Source organism: Ictidomys tridecemlineatus, chromosome 4 (assembly GCF_052094955.1).
Source record: "Ictidomys tridecemlineatus isolate mIctTri1 chromosome 4, mIctTri1.hap1, whole genome shotgun sequence".
In the NCBI taxonomy this organism is placed as follows: Eukaryota; Metazoa; Chordata; class Mammalia; order Rodentia; family Sciuridae; genus Ictidomys; species Ictidomys tridecemlineatus.
In genome coordinates this window covers 188,801,231-188,821,125 of record NC_135480.1, presented here as the reverse complement: position 1 = coordinate 188,821,125, position 19,895 = coordinate 188,801,231, and the positions used below count along the sequence as shown (strand labels likewise).

At 39.2% G+C, this 19,895-nt stretch overlaps 1 protein-coding gene across 2 annotated transcripts; it reads right to left on the bottom strand.

The window, feature by feature from the left end:
* Positions 1 to 54: 54 nt before the first annotated feature.
* On the bottom strand, positions 55 to 17,200 carry Znf483 (zinc finger protein 483). 2 transcript variants are annotated; one of them, XM_021729371.3, is made up of 6 exons: positions 17,095 to 17,200; positions 14,554 to 15,118; positions 12,352 to 12,437; positions 9,980 to 10,106; positions 9,483 to 9,593; positions 55 to 6,449 (listed from the first exon to the last, which is right to left on the bottom strand). In XM_021729371.3, the coding sequence occupies exons 2-6, from the start codon at positions 14,963 to 14,965 to the stop codon at positions 4,906 to 4,908; spliced, it is 2,280 nt and encodes a 759-aa protein (XP_021585046.3). In that variant the 5' UTR covers positions 14,966 to 15,118; positions 17,095 to 17,200; the 3' UTR covers positions 55 to 4,905. The 2 variants fall into 2 exon arrangements, with proteins under 2 accessions (XP_021585046.3, XP_077904077.1); XM_078047951.1 differs by having other exon boundaries at positions 9,498 to 9,593.
* Between the last annotated feature and the right edge of the window lie 2,695 nt (positions 17,201 to 19,895).

Below are 19,895 nucleotides of genomic sequence, written 5' to 3'. Positions count from 1 at the left end.
TCTAGGTGTGATCCCCAGTAGCAAAACAGAATTCAAAACAGAAGCACAGGGAAATATTTTTTCATTAAACACAACTTTATTGTCTTGACAGAACTATAATTCACTTTAACCACTGCATCGCATAGGACACTGGTCTTCTAACACTTGTATAGAACGTGCATTGTTTTTAGTGTTACGTACAAACATATCACCAATCTAGTCAGTATCAAATGACTAATTCAGTTCAGATGACTTTTTTCTATGCACGGATGGAATATTATGGTGGGTTTACTTGGATATTTTATGCAGGTAGCACAAGTTAGAATGTACCTATGCAGACAGCACAAGTTACAGTGTTTTGCACGTAAATCATAATCATTAAATTGAGACATTTGCTATTATAATTATTTTCTAGGCAAAAATATATGGAAAATATTTAAATTTTAAACAAGGCATATCATTGAGGCAAAATTCAGTGCAGATACAGAAGCTAGTACTACAACCAGCAAAAACGGGACTAGGAGAGTATAGTGCATATTCAAAGATCAACACCGATTGCAATTTACAGCAAAATGAAAAGAAAAGGCTGTTGAATTCAAGTGTTGAAGATAACATAAAAGGTAACACTGAAGACAATCATTAAGAATTACTAATTTTTTAACAAATGAGTCAAAAAATAATTCACAAAATTAGTCATAAGAAATGAGAATTAAATTTCTAACAAAACAATTTAAAAAAATTTTAGCAGACTGTTTGTAAACACAGCACACTATTAAAACAGCTTAATTCTTACATGACCACACACAAAAAAAGAAAGTTAGATTTAGAGTCAGGCTGGAGGTGTAGCTCAGTGGCAGAGCACTTGTCTAGCATGCACAAGGCCCTACATTTAACTCCAGCACTGCCACAAAAAAGAGATTATTTTATGTATGACAATTCATTTAGAAAATTTTAAGACCTCTTAAAACACACACACACACAAAAACCCTGATAGAAAAAAAACAAACCCTGTAATTTTTTGATTGTACCATTTAACAATTTTGTTCATAGAATATACATGAGCAAATTATATTTTGCTAACAGAGTATATAGGCATATTTTTCTAATAATATCAAAGATCAATTGATTCAAAATTTGAAAATTTTCAAGTTTTAGTTTCAGAGGAATTGTGTGATATAAGACACTGCTCAAGGAAAACTTTGAGTATATTCTGTTTTCAAAGAACATCCAAATTTACAAAGAAATGTCAATTCATTGCCTAAAATCTCAAATTCATGACAGATATTTTTGATCAATTTCCATCAGTCAAGGAATTTCAACAAGAGATTAATTTGTACTGTGAAGATGGAATTCTAGCTATGCTAAGTCAAAGACCAGATACATCAGAATTTAAAAGCAAAATAACCTCTTGTTGCTTTATTCCAGTGTACAATTCATATTGAAGATATTCTTGTTCAGTTTTCTGAAGTAGATTCCAAGATGAGATATGGATACAGTCACTAAAATTCTTCAGGACATATGCATATGTACAAATGTTATGGAATACTCACTGCTAGTTATGGAACCAAAAAAGCATAAAATAATACGTGATCTTGGGTTCTTTATCACTGTTATCTGGATGACTTATAAAAGAATTTTATAAAGATTTCCTGAACTAGAAAATCCAATTCAACATTTCCTTGAAACAAAAGGAATGTTTACCAAATATTATGCAAAGTGAAATAAGACGGACACAAAAGAACAGATGTTATATGAGCTCAGTTATGTGAAGTGTCTAAAATTCAAATATGTAGACAAATTAGAATAGTGGTCACAATGAGCATGGAGGGGAAATGATGAGTTATGGTTTAATGAGTACAGAATTTCAGTTTGGGATGATGGAAAAGTCCTGGAGATAAACAGTGATGATTTTACGAACATGTTAATATAATTAATGCTACTGAATTACACAACACAAAAAGAACCCCAACAGCTAATTTTACATTATGTATATTTTATTACATTAAAGAAGAATTGTAAAATAGGTAAAATAAGAGTGAATTCAAGGGTGGGGATATGGCTCAGTGGTAGTGTCTGTTCACCGTGTATGAGTCCCTGGGCCCTATCCCCAGAAAGAAAAAGAATTCATACAAAGAAATCTTGTCTTGTCCTGTGACTTAAAAGAAATTTCTTCAAAAGAAACTCGTTACTGGGAAATATTTTTAAAAGCACGAGCTTCACTGTAAAATAAAATTTGTCACAGGGCTAACTTTAACACTCATCAATGTAAACAAGAACAAAAATTCTAAATAAAGCTTAATAAAATCAATTCTATGAGGAGTGAGCAGTTGAAAAGCTCTTGATCTGATTATTCCAATGATGGATTTAAGTACATGGGTGATGGGCCAGACTGAACGTCATTCAGGCAATTATACATACTTAGTTACTGATAAATATTGTGCAGAAGGGTCTATGGTTTCCCTCAGTAGCTACCCAATATTTACAAAGCTGTACTGTACAAAGAACTTGTATCCAGGTAAAGGATCTATTGTAACTCAATTAACAACAACTCAATTTTTAAAGAGGTTGAGTAGGCATTTTACCAAAGAAGACTTATATGAATGGCTAAAGAGCACATGAAAGATAAATCAACATAATCAGTTATCAGGCAAAGGCAAATTAAAACCACAAAGAAATCCAGAAAAGGCAACTCCACAGACAGAAGGTAGATCAACTAGTGCTGCCTGGGAGTAGGGGTAGGAAGGGGAGATAGAAAAAATCTAAGGGATCTGATTAAGGTGATGTTCTAAAAGCGGGTTATGGCAATGGCTGCACACTCAGTAAATTTACTAAAACTCTCTGAACTGCACACTTAAACTGTGTGTGTGGTTTTGCTTTTATTATTATTATTATTATTATATATAATTTATACCTTAAAAAGTTGGAAAACAAAGTTTGTGCTCTAGATTCCCAACTGACACCGGGATAAAACATCCTCTTATGCAAATTGGGTGGGTCTAACCGGTTATGAAACATCCTAAAACAACTTTAAGAGTTTTACATATTCCTCTTAATTCTTCCCATACATTATATCTTATGAGAATTAAAAAAAAAAAACTTACACCAATGTGGATGATCCTTAGGTGACATTCCTTCCATGCTAGAGTGCATCTGGTCAGCGGTAACTGTGCAGATCAAGCTGTCACACAGCAGACTCTGAACTGCAGGCTTTGAGGGTGGGGGGATGAAGGAGGCACCAGAAGAAACCGAAAACCCTACATCCAGAGGTAGCATTTCAAACCAAACATGTTACATTACAGCAAACGTTCCTGAGTCTCACATCAGCATTAAGGATCTCTTTATTTCCACAAGCGCGGAGTTTTATGGTTCAAGTTCTCTTTTTACAGGAGCTGCTTCAAATTTCAACCTTAGGAACTCATTTCTGTACCACTCTTCAGTCGTGGGGATTCTCTAGAACCCAGTGACCTGACACCCAAACCTAACACACTCAGGATCTTTAGTTCCTTTTTCAGTTAGAAATTATTATTCAGACTCCTCGATGAAATTTTTAAAGAATATCCATCAATACCCGTATATTCCGTTCCTTCAAGGACTACTCTCACACACAACAGAAAATATAACCGAGCAATTATTCTTATCAATTCTACATTCTTTTCCTGAATCGTACTAGCTATCAATGGGGTTTCAGTCTATGTATTTTCCAGATGGTATGCGATCAAAATATCAAATTCCTACAGAGGAAAAGTCAGGTTATATACATGAAATAACTTGATAAACGAGAATATGTTATCCATCTCAAGGTGGCAGCTGCTACTCAGAACCAGCTGAGTGTTCCACAGAAATAAGGGCGCAGTATGATAGTATTAACATGGAATTCCCTAATTTTAAAATAGTGATAAGTACACACACACACACACACACACACACACCAAAAACACATCCAAGGGCCCACTCTGACCCAATCTGATTGTGACCTTTGCTATACAGAATGCTTACACTGTAATTACAGGAAGCTGTGCTTGCTACAAAGTTTTTTAAAAATATACACTTCTATTTTGCAAAAAATAAAAAAAAATCCATCCAGAATAGCTATTTTCAGCATGTGTCTTTTCTATCACCCTCAATCTATCTTCCTATGATGCATGGCTCAATTGGCTCAGGTGCAAATTCTTATATTCTCAACCCCCTTAGCCAATACTCAAAAGAAAAAGATTGTGGTGATTTGTATGATTAGAACATTCCCTGAAGGCAAACTTATTTGAGCTTCCCTGATCTGTTCCTATTTATCACATTCTAGGGATTCCTGCATCAAGTATTCAAAAAGTATATCACATTACCATACGTCCAGTATCCTGCAACACGGTAGTTTTCTACTAAGCAAATGAAAACATTCTAATGGACGAAAAATGTTTAAATGATTTCCATAGCATTAGAGAATATCATAGAAACAAAATGAAACTTAGAAATCAATAGCCCCATCCCTGCATTCTATGTGCAAAGAAACTAAACTTCAGAAGGGTCAAGTTATTTGTGCAAGGTTATATGGTGAGTTGGTTGGCAAATGGGGACATACCCAAGTAATCTGAATCCAGTCAAGTTCTCTTTCCATAATGCTACGTGGCAGTGAAAGAAGAGCCAAAGAAAGAGAAATACACTAAAGGAAAGAACTTTTCAAATATAATTTTGGCTTTTTAGAAGCATTTCACATCACATACCTTCTTGTCTTTCCACATAACTTTACCAACCAGCAGTTGACATTCTTGGTAAGAGGAATGAATGAGGATGCACATTCTTCTTAGCTGCCAACCCATTCAAGTTGCAGTTACTCATAAATGTTATGGTAATTTAAATTCCAGGTGTATATGTAAGGAGATGATAAGGGGACATTTTGGACTGAATTTCTCCTGCCTTACTATATTCCCAGAATTACTCTGCAGAGTGAAATAACCGATGTCTGATAAGACTTGAATTACTTTTAAATATTTTATCACATTTGTTGCATTCATATTCTCTATTGCCAGTGTGAATTTTTACGTGTTCTACGAGGACTGAACTCCGACTAAAGGTTGCTCCACAAAAGTCACATTCGTAGGGTTTCTCTCCAGTGTGAACTCTGTAATGTTCATTAAGAGATGAACTCTGACTGAAGGTTTTCTCACATTCGCTACATTTGTAAGGTTTCACACCAGTATGAATTCTCAGATGACGACTGAGGAGGGAATGAGTAGGAAAGGCTTTCTCACATTCGGTACATTTGTAGGGTTTTTCTCCTGAATGAAGTCTTTGATGATAAATGACAGATGTAAAATGGCTAAAAGTCATTCCACAATCCTTACACAAATACGGCTTCTCTCCAGTGTGAATTCTCTGATGTCGAGTAAGGCAAGAATTCTGTCTAAAGGATTTTCCACAGTCTTCACATGTATAGGGTTTCTCTCCAGTGTGAATTCTCTGATGTTTGGAAAGGGAAGAGCTATGACTGAAGGATTTCCCACAATCGTCACATTTATAGGGTTTTTCTCCAGTATGAGTTCGCTGATGTTGAGCAAGAGAAGAACTCTCACTAAAGGGTCTCCCACAGTCTTTACATATGAAGGGTTTTTCTCCAGTATGAATTCGCTGATGTTTAATGAGGTGAGTGCTCAGGCTGAAACATTTTCCACAATCATCACACTTGAAGGGCTTTTCTCTATTGCGACGCCGTTTGAGCGATGAACTATCACCGAAAACTTCTTCACATTCACTACACATAAAGGATTTCTCTCCAGCGTGCTTTCTATGTTTGGTGAGTGAGGCATTACAGCTAAAGGTTTTCCCACATTTACTACATTTATGAGTTTTTTTCCCGGTCTCAGGTCCCTCATCTTTATTTAAGGTTGTATCTTGTCGTAACTTCTTCTGACATTTTTCACACATCATCTTTTCTCTCTCAGTACGGGATAAGCTTTTGGCAAAGGACACCCCACATTTACTGCACTTGGCCTTATCTCCCAAGTGCGTTTTCTGACGTTTGTGATGTTCACTAAGAGATGAAGAATGACTTAGGCTCTTCCCACCTTCTCCACCTTTCTGTGACTTCTCTGAAGAATGTTCTTTACGGTTCAGAACAAGATCGGAATGAAAACTGAAGGGTTTCTTGGATTCATTATACCTCCGCGACTTCTTCCTTAAGTAGGCTCTCACATGTTTCATCAAGTCAGAAGTTCGTTTGAAGTGCTTTGCACCAGGGCTCCTCTCTGAGTCAAAGTCTTCACCTTTACTGCCTCGCTGATGAGCTTTCTTATGTGTTCCTTTTGAATGTCGTTTGCCATGACCCTCATCAGATCTGCCATAACGCTTCCTTAATTCTGCAGTCAAGCCACAACCATCATCCTTGAAGCATCTTTCTATTATTTCCTCTGAAGTTGATCCTTCAATAAGCACATCGTGCTTTTGAACAGAGGGCTCCAACTCACCCCTAGGCTCACTCTCTAAAAGAGATCACAGTAGAATATTTCTGTTTGCAATAAAGAAAGCTACTGTATTTGGGACTAAAATAGGAACATAGACAGTAATGATAAGGAATCTGGCTTGGATAATTCTCAAATGGAGGTTTATAAAACAGGAAGCAGAAAGGCAATTCAGCAAAGCAAGATGAAAACAAGGGTTAGGACAAATACTGAGGAAGATGAAAAGGTGGTGTGACATAGTTAGAGATGCAAGTTCTTACCCTTATTTTTAATTTTTCTAACAGGCTTAAACCTATCCTCCCTACATCCAAACTTCTCTCTTTTCAAACAATGATAACACAAACATTTGTTGCCTACTTACCAAGTACCAGGTGCCATACTGAACACTTTATCTGTATTATTTTACTTAATCTTCATAACCCCCCAGTGAAGTAGGTCCTACTCATATCCCCATTTCATGAGTGTGACAACTGGTTACATAAAGCATAAACAGCTTGCCGAAGGTCACATATATTATAAGTGGTAAAGCCAAAAATTTCAGTCTGACATCAAGATTCATGCTTTTGATCCCTAAACCGTAGACTTCTCAAAGCAGACAAACAGCACTAATTTTATAGAAAATGTTGATCACATCACAGATAAGCAGTATCACATATGCTAGACTCTTTAAAGGTTACAACAACTTGGCCTTATCAACTTTAGGATGCTCTAATCAGGCATCCATTTCCTGTCCCTCATACACTACAGCACTTTCAATCCTATTCTTTTGGCCTTAAAACTTCCTACTACCTAGAAGTTGGGCTTAGTGGCGCACACCTGCAATCTCAAGAGCTAGAGGGCTGAGGCAGGAGGACTGCAAGTTCAAGCCTTGACAACCTGATGAGATCCTGTCTCAAAACAAAAATTTTAAAAAGGGTTGGAAAGGTAGGTCAGTGGTATAGCGCTCCCAGATTCAACCCCTCATACTAATAAAATAAAATTAAATGTATATGGTCTAAGCAGGGCATGGTGGGGCCCCTCTATAATCCCAGTAGCTCAGGAGGCTGAGGCAGGAAGATCATGAGTTGAAAGCTAGCCTCAGCAAAATCAAGGAGCTAAGCAACTCAGTGAGACGCTGTCTCTAAATAAAATAAAATCCCAATAGGGCTGGGGATTTGGCTCAGTGGTCAAGTGCCCTGAATTCAATCCCCAGTACCAAAAAAAAAAAAGTTTATGGTCTAGGAGATGAAATAGTATGAGAAAGATTACTGTTTTGGGGGGTTGGGGCTATAGCTCAGTGGCAGAGTGTTTGCCTTGATGTGTGAGGCACTGGGTTCAATCCTCAGCACCACATAAAAATAAACAAATAAAATAAAGGTATGCTGTCCATCTACAACTACAAAAAAAATTTTTTTTAAAAAGGATTACTGGTTTTCTTAAAATAAATGAAAGTATTGATATGTATGATTTTTAAACATTTTTTAATGAAAAATCAGTAAATTTTAGGAAGATACAGGGAATGATAAAGGAAAAAGAGCTAATCCCTTAAACACAACCAGTGGTAACATGAATGTTTCCCAAATAAAAACCTAGCACTGGAGTTGTGGCTCAGCAGTAGAGCACTTGCCTGACATGTGTGAGGCACTGTGTTTGATCCTCAACACCACATAAAAATAAATAAAATAAAGGTATTGTGTCCATCCACTCCTAAAAAAAATTTTTAAAGACCTACATGTCACTATATGTTTAACATGTATATGTACATTTTTTTCCCTTGAACATGCTGTCTACAGGATGAATTCCTATGTCTCCTTCAAGACTCAACTTCAAATGCTAAGTCCTTGATCCTTTAGACTAATGCTCCTTGACTTAAAATAGGGTTATGTCCCATTATAAGCTGGAAATATCATAAGGTGAACAGGCACTTCATACACCTGACCTACTGAACATCACAGCTCAGCAGTACGCACTGAACCATCAGTTGTTTCCCTGCATGACTCCTTGGCTGATGGAAAGCTGAAGCTCACTATAGCTGCCCAGTGTTGCAAGAGTACTAAACCAAATATTGCTAGTCAGGGAAAAGATAAATTTAGAATATGAAGTAGGGTTGCTACTGAGTGTGTATCATTTCTGTACCATCATAAAGTCAATGACTAATTGTAATCCCTGTGACCTGGGATCACAAGCACAAGGTCAGCCTCAGCAACTTAGTGAGGCCCTAAGCAACTTAGGGAAACCCTGTCTCAAAATAAAAAAATAAAAAGGGCCAGGGATGTGGCTCAATGATTAAGCATCCCTGGGTTTGAGCCCAGGTAGCAAAAAAAAAAAAAAAAAAACTCAAAAGTCACTAGACAAGCCACTGTAGGTCCAGAACTATCTACATTCACATAGCTCCTTGTATGAGCCATTATTATAGCATTTATCACATTACTAACACTTTTTTTTCTTTTTCTTTTTTTTTTTTTTTTTTGCAGTGCTGGGGATCAAATCCAAGGCCTTGAACATGCTAGGCAAGTACTCTGTTGGTAAGCTACACTCCAGATCACATCTTTTCAGTATTATAAAGATATGCCTCTCAGAGCTCTTCCTGTGAGGAGACTATCTTACAGTCCTTACTGATACCGTGATCCACCACTGTACTCACAGCAAGACCACTTGCCCACAGGCTATTCCCCAACAATTGGATAGTTAGGCCCATTTCTGTGAGACATAGGACTCCTCTTTGGCCTTCCACTCTTCAGTTCAAGATTCTTCCTCCCCAATCTTTCCCCCTTCCCCGCCTCATTCATAGAGGTTAAACTTACATCATGCTGTAATAGCTCTCTGGCTTCTTCCAGCTCCCTTCCCATTTGTTTTCACTGGAATTTTCCAAAATAAATCTCTTGCATGGCAAATCATTCTTGGCATCTACATCTCAAAGGACCAAAACCAACAGTCTCTCAAACTAAAAAGAACATTCCAAATGGGGCAGGGCTCTCTTCCACATCCTTATGTTTTAGCATACAGGCTGCCCAACGTTACAAAGGCTCTTCCCAACTGACTTGGTAAGCAACTGCATTCAAGGTTCTGACCTACCTTTCACCAACTCACCAGGTCTGGAGTCTTTTGAGATTTCTTTGGCCAGCACCCTTGGCAATTCAATCCACTTTAGCTGGGAAATCACATCTAACTGGGAAACTGAAGAGCCTGCTCATAGAGAAAAGAATGGTAAATGACTGCTCATGCCTACAACAAAGATGTCCCAACATTCAAACTTAAGCCTCTGGTTCTCTAGGAAAGATGAAATGAAATAGACATCAATATTAGAATTCAAGGAGAAAATGAAGGAAGGGAGAGCACTGATAACAAAATGAAACTGCACACTTCCAACTTAATGAAGCAAAGAACTTTTGGAGGTAATTTTGCAGAAAAGTACAGTTTTCTGATCCATTTTTAGGATTAGTCATTTAATCCCTGAGTGCTCAGTCAAAACAAAGTTAAAATATTTACGTGAGTACAGTATTTATCTTTCTATAACAGGGGACAAAAAGATACCCAGCTTAGATGCTAGATCATAAAGAGGATGTCATTACCCAGAAATTCTAGGTTCCTTAAGTTCTCTAGTAGCACTTCCTTATATAGCTCCTTCTGAGAGGGCTCCAGCTTCTTCCATTCTCCTCTGGAAAAATTCACAGTCACATCCTTGAATGTTATGGTTTCCTAAAACACCAAACATAGTCATTTTGCATTGTATTATTTCCAGCCAGACCCTAAGGATTCAGAGAAGTGGTTAGCATATAAATAAATGGCTTTGACAGTATTCAAGTTTTTAAAAATTTCAAAGTAACTATGGAGTAGCTATTATGTGACTAATACAAGTGATAAAGAACAGGGTATTGCATAACCCCTGTCTCTCCCATCCAGTCTCTGTTGTCAATGCTGTATAAGAATTCTCTATTGGTCAAGTTAATTCTAACATATTGATTCCTACGAGTAAAAGGAAAACTGAGTAAAGGGTATGATTTACATTACCAAACCCCAAATATGCAGAATTAATATAAGCTAACTACAGGTAGGAATTAAATACATAATAATATCATTAGCAATTGTATTCCAAATTTTAACTTCCAGTTATATGCAATAACTATTTTCTATATCCTCTTACAGAATCTGTATTTAATCTGTACTCGAACTTGTAATAGCTCCACATTTATAAACAAGAAGACCGACTCTTTAAATTCACTTTCTGTAGCATCCTCTGCATGACTTTTTGAGAGGCAGTATAACAGAGTGTCTGCCTATTATTGCATTAGCTTCCTGCTGATGTAATACCATGTAACCAATTACCATGGCTTTGGTTGCTTTGAACAACAGAAATGTATTCTCTCACAAAGCTGCAGCCAGAAATCAGAGCTCACTGTGTTGGTAGAACTGCACTCTCGAGAGGATCTAGGGGAGAACTTGTTCCTTGTTTCTTCTAGCTTTTGGTGATGTCAGCATTCCTTGGCTTGTGGCACTATCCATTGAAATCACCTCCCTCTTTATATCATCATCTCTTCCTAGGACACTCAATCTCTCTTAAACTCTATTGGGGGAACTTACAATGCATTCAGAGCCTACTCATATAATCAAGGATAGACATTTTAAAACCTTAATTTAATCACACCTGCAAAGATCTCCCTCCAAAGGAAGGAAGATTCACAAGTTGCAGGAATTGGAAAAAAGACATAGTTTTTGGAGTAAACGCTGGCCTGATACAGCACTGTTAATTCATTCTTGTGAATAAAATCCCCCACCACCCAGTATGGTGGTCTGAGGCATGAAGAGCACAAGACGACTGAGGCATGAAGATCACAAGTTCAAAGTCAGCCTCAGTAACTTAGCAAGGCCCTAAGCAACTTAGCAAGACTGTTTTAAAATAAAAAGGACTGGGGATGTGGCTCAGTGGTTAAGCCCCTCTGGGTTCAATACTCAGTACTAAAAAAAAAAAAAAAAAAAATAGGTATTTTTTCCCCTAACTGGTGATTACTACTTTATAGGAAACTTATTGATTTGTAACCAACTATTTTCCCAGATATTCCGACGTTTCAGTACTTTTTCAGTTGCTTTTGTTGAGGTTTTGAAAATAGACAATGTCTGCGACATTTGCCTCTTTAATACCAATGCTTGCTGCATTGGCTAGAGTGTTCAGAAAACACTGGCTAATGGCAATGATGTCTTTTCTTTTTGGTAATGGGGACTGAATCCAGTGTTTTGAGCATGCTAAGCAACATCCCCAGCCTTTTTTTTTTTTTTTTTTTTAATTTTGAGACAAGATCTCCCTAAGTTGCTAAGGTTGGTTTTGAACTTGTAATCCTCCTACCTTAAGACTCCTGAATTAATTTTTGAGACAGCATCTTGATAAGTTGTCAAGGCTAACCTTGAATTTGTGATCCTCCTGCCTCAGCTTCATGAGTAGCTGGGATTAGAGGATGTACCACTGCACTCAGCAGCAATTCCTTATCTTTTATTGATATTGTGAAGATTCCAACACTACTCAGCTGAAGATCCTCTTGATCATATAAAGGAAATACAGCTCTTATTTCCCCCTGACTAATTTTCTACAGGATTAACTGTTGAATGTTAGTAAATTTTTTGTTTTTGTTTTGAAATATTTATTTTTTAGTTGTAGTTAGACACAATACCTTTTTTAAATTATGTATTTATTTATTTTCATGTGGCTCAGGGCCTTGCACATGCTGGGTGAGCACTCTACCACTGAGCCATAATCCCAGCCCCAAATGTTTTTGTTTAGTCCAACTTGTAACACAATCTGTGAACTCAAATAAAATGTGGAAAATAAACTTTAAGTTCCTTGTTTGTTTTTTCTTTTTCTTTTTCTTTTTTTTGGCATGAATTATCTTTATCACTAAGGAGTCCAGTTCAGTATTCACTTAAGAATGAAAACCAGGGAAAGGAAACTTACACATGATTCAGTATTTGAAAGAACTGCAACCATTGTATCTTCTGAGTTTTCCTCTTGGCAAAGAGCAGAATCTTGAGCAACTGGATCTAAGAAGGGGGAAAAACACCTGGTCTTTCTAGTGGATTCTTCAGACTAAACATTTTTTTTGTATTCCCTAGGGTGGGAGGATGATGGGGGGGGGATACAAGTCTGTTTCTCCTACATACAACCCAGACTCCTCTGTGATCCCAGATGTGTGTGTCTGAGAGGAGGGTCCCCCACACAAACCACACAATTCTGCCATGCATACTCCAGTGGACATTAGCTCAGTGTCCTTTAATCCAATTCAATCTGACACCATCTACCCGGAGAGAGCACCAGATTCCACAGGTTGAGGACTCAGTCCCACAACACTGTCCCCCATTTCAGATGCTAGCTTTAGCCTCTGGAAGTTCTGACCAATAGTTATAAATCAGATTTCCCCCAACCACCTCCTTGTTAGAATGGCTCACAGGACTCAGGGAAATACTTTTATTTTTACCTGTTTACTACTTACGATATTACAAAGGATATAAATGAACAGCCAGAGAGAAGAGCTGCTTAGAATAAAGCACTAAGAAAAGGCTCATAGTCTCTAAAAGGAGCCAAAGGCCTGGATGTGCCCAAATTTCTATGCCCTCTTCAGGTGTACCACCCCCTAGGAATGCCCACATATTCAGCTTGCTAGAGGCTTAGAACCCAGTCCTTTTGGGTTTTTCAGGTGGCTACATCATACCAGCATGATAAAATCACCAGTTGCAGGCAGAATGGCTCAATCTTCAGCAACTCTCCAGGATGCCCCAAATTCCAGCCCTCCCCCTCCAGAACAAGTTGGTTCCCATGGCAACCAGCCTCCCAGGGTGATGGTTAATTAGGGACTTTCCAAAAATCACTTCCTTGACAAACTCAGATGTGACTGAAAGGTGCTTGTTATAAATAACAAAAAGACTGCATTTTACCTTGGGAGCTCTGCAGTTGTTTGGGGAACAAGTTTCAGGAATCCAGGAGAAAAGGATAAATAAATACTTTAACAAAAGATACTTACTGTGCCAGTCACTTAGGAAATGACAAGGTTATAGGAACTGTGAGCCAGGGACTGTGGATGAAAACTCATAAATATATCTCAAAATATTACTCTTGGTTTCAATTCTTTCAGGAAAAAAAGGCATGAAATTTTTCCCATTCTTTCAACAAAGAATAGTGAGACAGGTTCTTATAGTACCCCATAAGAACCCAGGCTTTCTTCCCTATCTTAACCCCAAATCCTTTCAATTCCTAATTTCCCCAAAACTGGTTTCCTTTCTTGCACAAACCCTCAGCTTCAAAATATTTAATTTACACAATAATGAGTCTTTGAATAGTTTTAAATTAAAAGATGTATTAAGGTAAAGGGCATTTTCCTTTTTTCTTATTAATGTGTTTACTTTCTAGTCTGAGCACAAGGCATGGCTCCAGGGTCACCCAAAGCTGTTTACTGAGGGAAGGCATCAGCTGGTCCCAAGAACTGACTCCATCTTTGGGAAACCCAGCAGATTCCTGCAGACTGAAATGAGGAAACTAAACTCACAGGAACTAAATGTCTGAAATTGACTTCAGGTGCCTTTTTCACATTTGAAGTATTTTTTTCAAATCACATTTCTTGTGAAAAGATTTTTTCTGGCAGCTTTACCAACTAGACAATTAGAAAAAAATTAAAAATTAGAATTATGGAATCAAAATCAAAAGAGGGTTGTAATTTAAGAAAATTGTTCTTCCTCACAGGATGCCAACAGTCAATTCTTTGTTTCCAGAAGCCTCTACACAGAAGCCCTAATTTGGAGAAGTGCCATGCTACAGTGACAGAATTTATTCCACCATGAGTTCTAGAATACATAAGGAAACAATGTTTACCACCATAGACTTAATCTGTTGTTACATGGATAACTGATGTGTTCAAAATGGGGGTTTCCTGACTTCTCTCTGATTTGTCTGTTATTGCAACATAGTGTTTTTCCAAAATTAGGGCTTCTAAGGGAAGGACACTGCAGGAAGAATTGATTGCCCACATTCTCTAAGGTACAAAAGTTTCCTGATGTTAATCTCTCATCTTTGATTATATGGTTCTAATTCTTTTTGCTTCCTTTGAGGAGTTTACTTTCATAACTTGAAATCCCCCCACTTTCTTCCTCCATCTATAAATCTCACCTTCCTTTTCTTCAAGTATCTCACCATCCTTCTCTTCAAGTGTTTGGGTCAAATCTTCTATCAGGGCCACCATCTCCTCACTACTCTCAGGATGTTGTGACTTTACCCAAATCCTGATCTCCCCAGGCAAAACGGCCAGAAACTGCTCAAATACTAAGAGCTCTAAAATCTGTTCTTTTGTGTGAATGTCAGGTCTCAGCCACTGAAGGCAGAGCTCCCAGAGTTGAGTCAGGGATTTCCTGGGTCCAGCCTCTTCTGAGTAACAAAACCACCTGAATTTCTGTCTGAAAGACTCTGGGTCAGCTGTGTTTCCTTTTGAGATAGCTTTTTGGTCCTCAGGAGTTTCTGCTCCTGGGACTTTGTTGTGTTCACTTGAGGCCACCGTCACAGGATCTGGGGAGATGGCTGTCATCTTGTTCAGGGTGACTACAGCTTGCACTTTGTGAATCACAAGCAGGAATCCGGTCCCTTTAGACTATTGAAGTATCAGCACAGTCCACTAACAGGCACTATACACAGCAAAACATCAAGGACTCCAGGGATCCAGTTTACAGTCTTGCAGAAACTGCCAAGAACAAACATAAGACATGGAAAAAAAATGAAATAAATTGTTGTTAATCCTGAACACATTGGTTTGGTTCAAATACATATAGTCATACATATAATCTCAGAGGCCTAGAATAGCCCTGCCCAAGTATTCTATTAAAAGGACAATTTCCTTTATAGGTCAAATGCTCAGGAGTTACTTAAGGATAATTAAAGATTTCCTCCCAGGAAGCAGCAAATTCAGACTTCATAAAACTCCTCACAAACAAAATTTATCAGAAAAGGCTCCCTATTCCAAGGGGATGATGTCACAAATCTACTTAACTACTCCTGCCATCTCTCAGTAGACAGCCATACATTTCCCACCAGTTGCCCAACTCAGAAGTCTGATCTCATATTTGACTACCAACTCTCTCTTCCTCCTTACTCTTCACATCCATTAATAGCCAAGTTCTGGCAACTTTATTTGTTAAGACCCTTTCCATTCTATTGCACTGAAACTGCCTAAGAACAGGTTTCTTCAATCTAGTCTCAAGGGATTTTTTTCTAACACACAAAAGTTGATCCTGTCACTCCCCTGTTTGTACTTCCTTACTGGCCAGCTGTTTCAGATAAAGTTCAATGCACTGGCCAGCCGTTTCAGATATAATTTCAATGCAGAGGGGTGTGCACAACCATCAAGAAACATGCCTGGCTGACCTCATCTCTCAAGCTCTAGCTAGCAGATTGACAGTGCAGCCATAAAGAAATATCCCCCCATTCCCCAGTCTATACTCTCCTATTCTTTGCAAGATGGCTATTCCCTCTCCTTGGACTGCTGCCTCCTTCAAGGCTCCTATCAAACTTTAATTCTTTCTTTAAAAACTGACTCTTGGAGGGGAGGGGAGGGGAGGGGAGAGGAGGGGGGATAGTAGAGAATAGGACAAACAGCAGAATACATCAGACACTAGAATGGCAATATGTAAATCAATGGAAGGGTAACTGATGTGATTCTGCAATCTGTATACGGGGTATAATTGGGAGTTCATAACCCACTTGAATCAAACTGTGAAATATGATTTATTAAGAACTATGTAATGTTTTGAACGACCAACAATACAAAATAAATAAATAAATAAATAAAAACTGACTCCTTTCACCTCCTGTCACCTCTTGTGTGAAACTCTCTTTGATCCCCAAATGCACACAGCCTGCTGTGTTGCATGCATTCATTCATTCTACAAGTGACTGAGCATCTACAATGAGCTGGGAATGAGCATTGTGAGGACTGGTCAGGCGGGGGACCCACTCTCCCAAGGGTTCAGGAAATAACAACACAACCTAAGATGAACCACTGCGGGGCAACGGAGAAGATGGGCGTCTCTTACAGCAATTATTATACAAATAATAATCTTGCGTACCCAATACTGTACTCATCTCTGAGCACCGAACGCAGCACACATAATATCACTTTGCTAAATACTAGACGCCCACTTATCTACCACTGGCGCCCTGCAGGGCACCTGGGACTTACACATTCTCCACTCCGTCTCCCTGGAGTTACAATAGAGGCTCAGTGAAAATGTGACGCAGGCAAAGATTCTCAACCAGGGGGAAGAAAGGGAGAGACGATTTTGCCCCAAAAGGGTCATTTGGCAACACCTGAAAACATTTTTAGTGATCTGGACCCGAGAGGAAGGATGCTTTAACTGGTATCTAGGGGATAAAGCCAGGGATGCTGGCAAAACGGACACACACCCACACACACCCACAAAGAATTATCCCGCCCAAAATACAAGACTGCAAAGGTTTCGAACCCCTGGGGGCAGGGAGGGATGGAGAGAAGCGGGTGGCTCTGTCCTGCGGGGCAGCGCCCGACTCCCGCGGCTGGAGCAGCCGCCGCAGTGCACAGCCAGGTCCGCTGGCTGCTCTCAGTCCCCACCCTGCCCCCAGGTGCGCGCTCGGAGCCGGCGACTCATCGCAGCTCCCGAACTAGGGATCCAGGACAACCAGTACCTGCACCAGCATCCGCAGCCAGCTCCAACGCCACCGCAATGAGCTTCCAGAAGCTCGTCCCGCAGCGGCTGCGCGCGCAAGCCCGCGGAAGCCACTGCGCCTGCGCAGCGGTTCTGAACTACGACTCCCGGAGTGCGTCTGTTCCACTTTCCAAAAGTCCTGCTCCTTCCATAGGCTCCCACCTGCCCTGTTGCGCATGGTTAGTGGGCAGCGGGTGGGGGGCTTAGCTGCAGAATTATTGCTGCGCCAGAGGCTTGGAGGCCTAGAAGCCTCTCAGGTTTTCAAATCTATGCGGCTCTGTCTCCTTGGCAACCTCAAATCTTCCCTCACCTTCCTTGGTAACCACCATTCCCTGAGATCCAATGTGAAAAAAAAAGAAAAAAAAAAAAAAACACTGCAGAAGTGTATCACCGATGCACTTGATACATCAGTAAACTAAATTAAATGTTAATCTGACTTCTACACCTGCCATCATTGATCCAAAACAAAACACCATCATGCCTTGCCTGGATTATTGTTGTGATAGCTTATTGATTTGACATTTCCTGTCCATTCTGTCCTCACCACGGTCAGGCAGATGTTTCAAAAACATCAAACGAATGATGTTCCTCCTTTGCTTAAACCACTGCAAACGCTTCCCATTTCACTACAAGGCCTGAGGGAATCTGGCCACTCATAACCTGTTTGACCACTTCCTCCACTTTCCTGCTCCAGACATGATGACTTCCTCCCCATCACTCTGGTCTGCTGGGCACACGTAGCCACATGGCCCGCCCTCCAACTTCTACCCACTGATCTCAGTGAGCTCTGCCACCACTGCAGTTAGTGAAATTGGAGTTCCACCCCACTCCTGTTTCCCCTTCTAACATACCATGATTTTCTTCTTAATTACTTATTGTCTATCTTCTACACCAGAATATTAATTCCACAAGGATAAGGATTTTTATCTGGTTTGTTCCATGTTTTATTTCCAGGCCTGGAACAGAACTTGGCACATAGTAGGTACTCAATAAATCATTTGTTGAATAGATGGCTGGGCATTTGCATGAACAAATTTCAGAAGGATTGCTTGGAGGGTTCTCATAACTAGACGATTCTTGGAGGGACAGAGTTGGGAAAGAAAGTATTCCAGATTGAGGGAGCAGAGCAAATCTTCAAGGCACACTTTAAACCATCAGAGCAGGCTCAACTAAATGAGCTACTGTGTTTATCTCACAGACAGCAAGGTGATGGAGGAAATAGGGTTGCCCTTCAGTCAAGAAGAGGATGACTGGTTGCAACCCGACTCTGGTTCATTGAGATGCTTTTGCTTCCCTGGCCTGAGGAGGCCTCCTAGCAGCTGCCCTGCTGAGGTGCTTTCAGCCCCAGTACTGTGATGTACAGCCCTCAAGAGTTCCCCCCTACTCATTTTTTCCCCCTGCAGATGTGAATCTCATTATGGAGAGTACAAAGCATTATAAAGGGATAAAATTTGAATTTCATGGAGTTTGATTTTGTGTCTGAACCATATTTTAAAATATTGAGTTTTCAGAAAGAAAGGTAGTAAATTCTGGTACATTCTGTGTAGACAGTAATTCTATTGGTAATGTATTGTTAGGCATTCATGATAACAAAATGCTGTCTTTTGATAAATTGATTCATCTATAAATTACAACATGACTGATACCCTATCTGAATTGTTCTTAAATGAAGATCAGTTTATTTAAATTTTTAAATGAAATGTAGAAAGTGTGTGCTGTGGAAATTTTATGGTTAAGTTTATGGAGAAAATACCATCAGTTGACCAGGTATAATAAAGAGATATGCAGAGTTAGGAAGAAAGACAACACGAAACTGCAGGAAGTAGAAACAAAGTATAGATAATGTTTAGCAAATGTAGAAGAGTTAACAGTTGGTGAGCTCTGTGTCCCCATGGATCATCTCCATTCCCAGCATGTCAAGCCACCATCACAACAAAAGAATTTGACATCATCATTGTGATCCGCTTAACAAAAACCAGCACTTGCAAGCTGCTCAGGCTGAACTGGAACACCAGATCATGAGCACATAAACGTTCTCATTCAAGCTGCGTGTGTCTGCATGCTGATTTGAAATACTAAACCTCAGCATTTCTAGAGAATTTTCCAAAAATGGACACTTGGGGAAATATCTCCTGTGTTCTGACATAGCATCGTCCTTTGGTTCCCAGTTACTTAGCTTCCCACCACAGGCAAAGCATGCTACCCTGTCCTATGCAGAAAAAGCCAGCTCTCACCAATTCCAATGGCAACAAAAATGTTGACAGCCACGCATTATAAGTAAGAAATCTGGCTTCTTCAGTACTCATTGGGTAACTGTAGGGGTTAGTCAGCAAAGGAGAGAAGTCTTCAACAGATCTAGAATTTAGAGGATTTGGTGAAAGGCTGGAATAAGAATCATGGAATAAGCCACTATGTTCCAAACTAGGCGATAATGAATGTTCAAAATTGTTCCTCATTGGAGAGGTATTCTTAGAGGTGGATTGCAGACTAGCTGAAACCAGATTCTGAATAAAGCTATAGCTAGAATATAGCTGTTTACACTTTTCAATAGGATTGTCTCCTTGTTTCCAGTTATCCAGTGTCAGGCCACAATAGAAGCATCTGACTTTGTCATTCACACCAGTTTAATAAAAACCAGCAGGAGCAAGACTCCCTTCTGAAACAGGAACACTGATTGGGGAAAATTGAATATATAGACATTCTGTAGAGCCACACGAAAAGTCATACTTCATTTGTCCAATTTGACAGGATTGTGCTATCTTCCATTTTACTCCTTTTTTT

What these genes read in the sequence shown, in the direction of transcription:
- Znf483 (XM_021729371.3), bottom strand. Translation starts at nt 14,965, where the DNA reads ATGACAGCCATCTCCCCAGATCCTGTGACGGTGGCCTCAAGTGAACAC. An exon ending in GATACTTGAAGAAAAGGAAG is followed by an intron (nt 12,438 to 14,553) that starts GTGAGATTTATA and finishes CCCCCTTCTTAG; the next exon opens with ATCCAGTTGCTCAAGATTCT. An exon ending in TTTCAAATACTGAATCATGT is followed by an intron (nt 10,107 to 12,351) that starts GTAAGTTTCCTT and finishes TTGGTGTTTTAG; the next exon opens with GAAACCATAACATTCAAGGA.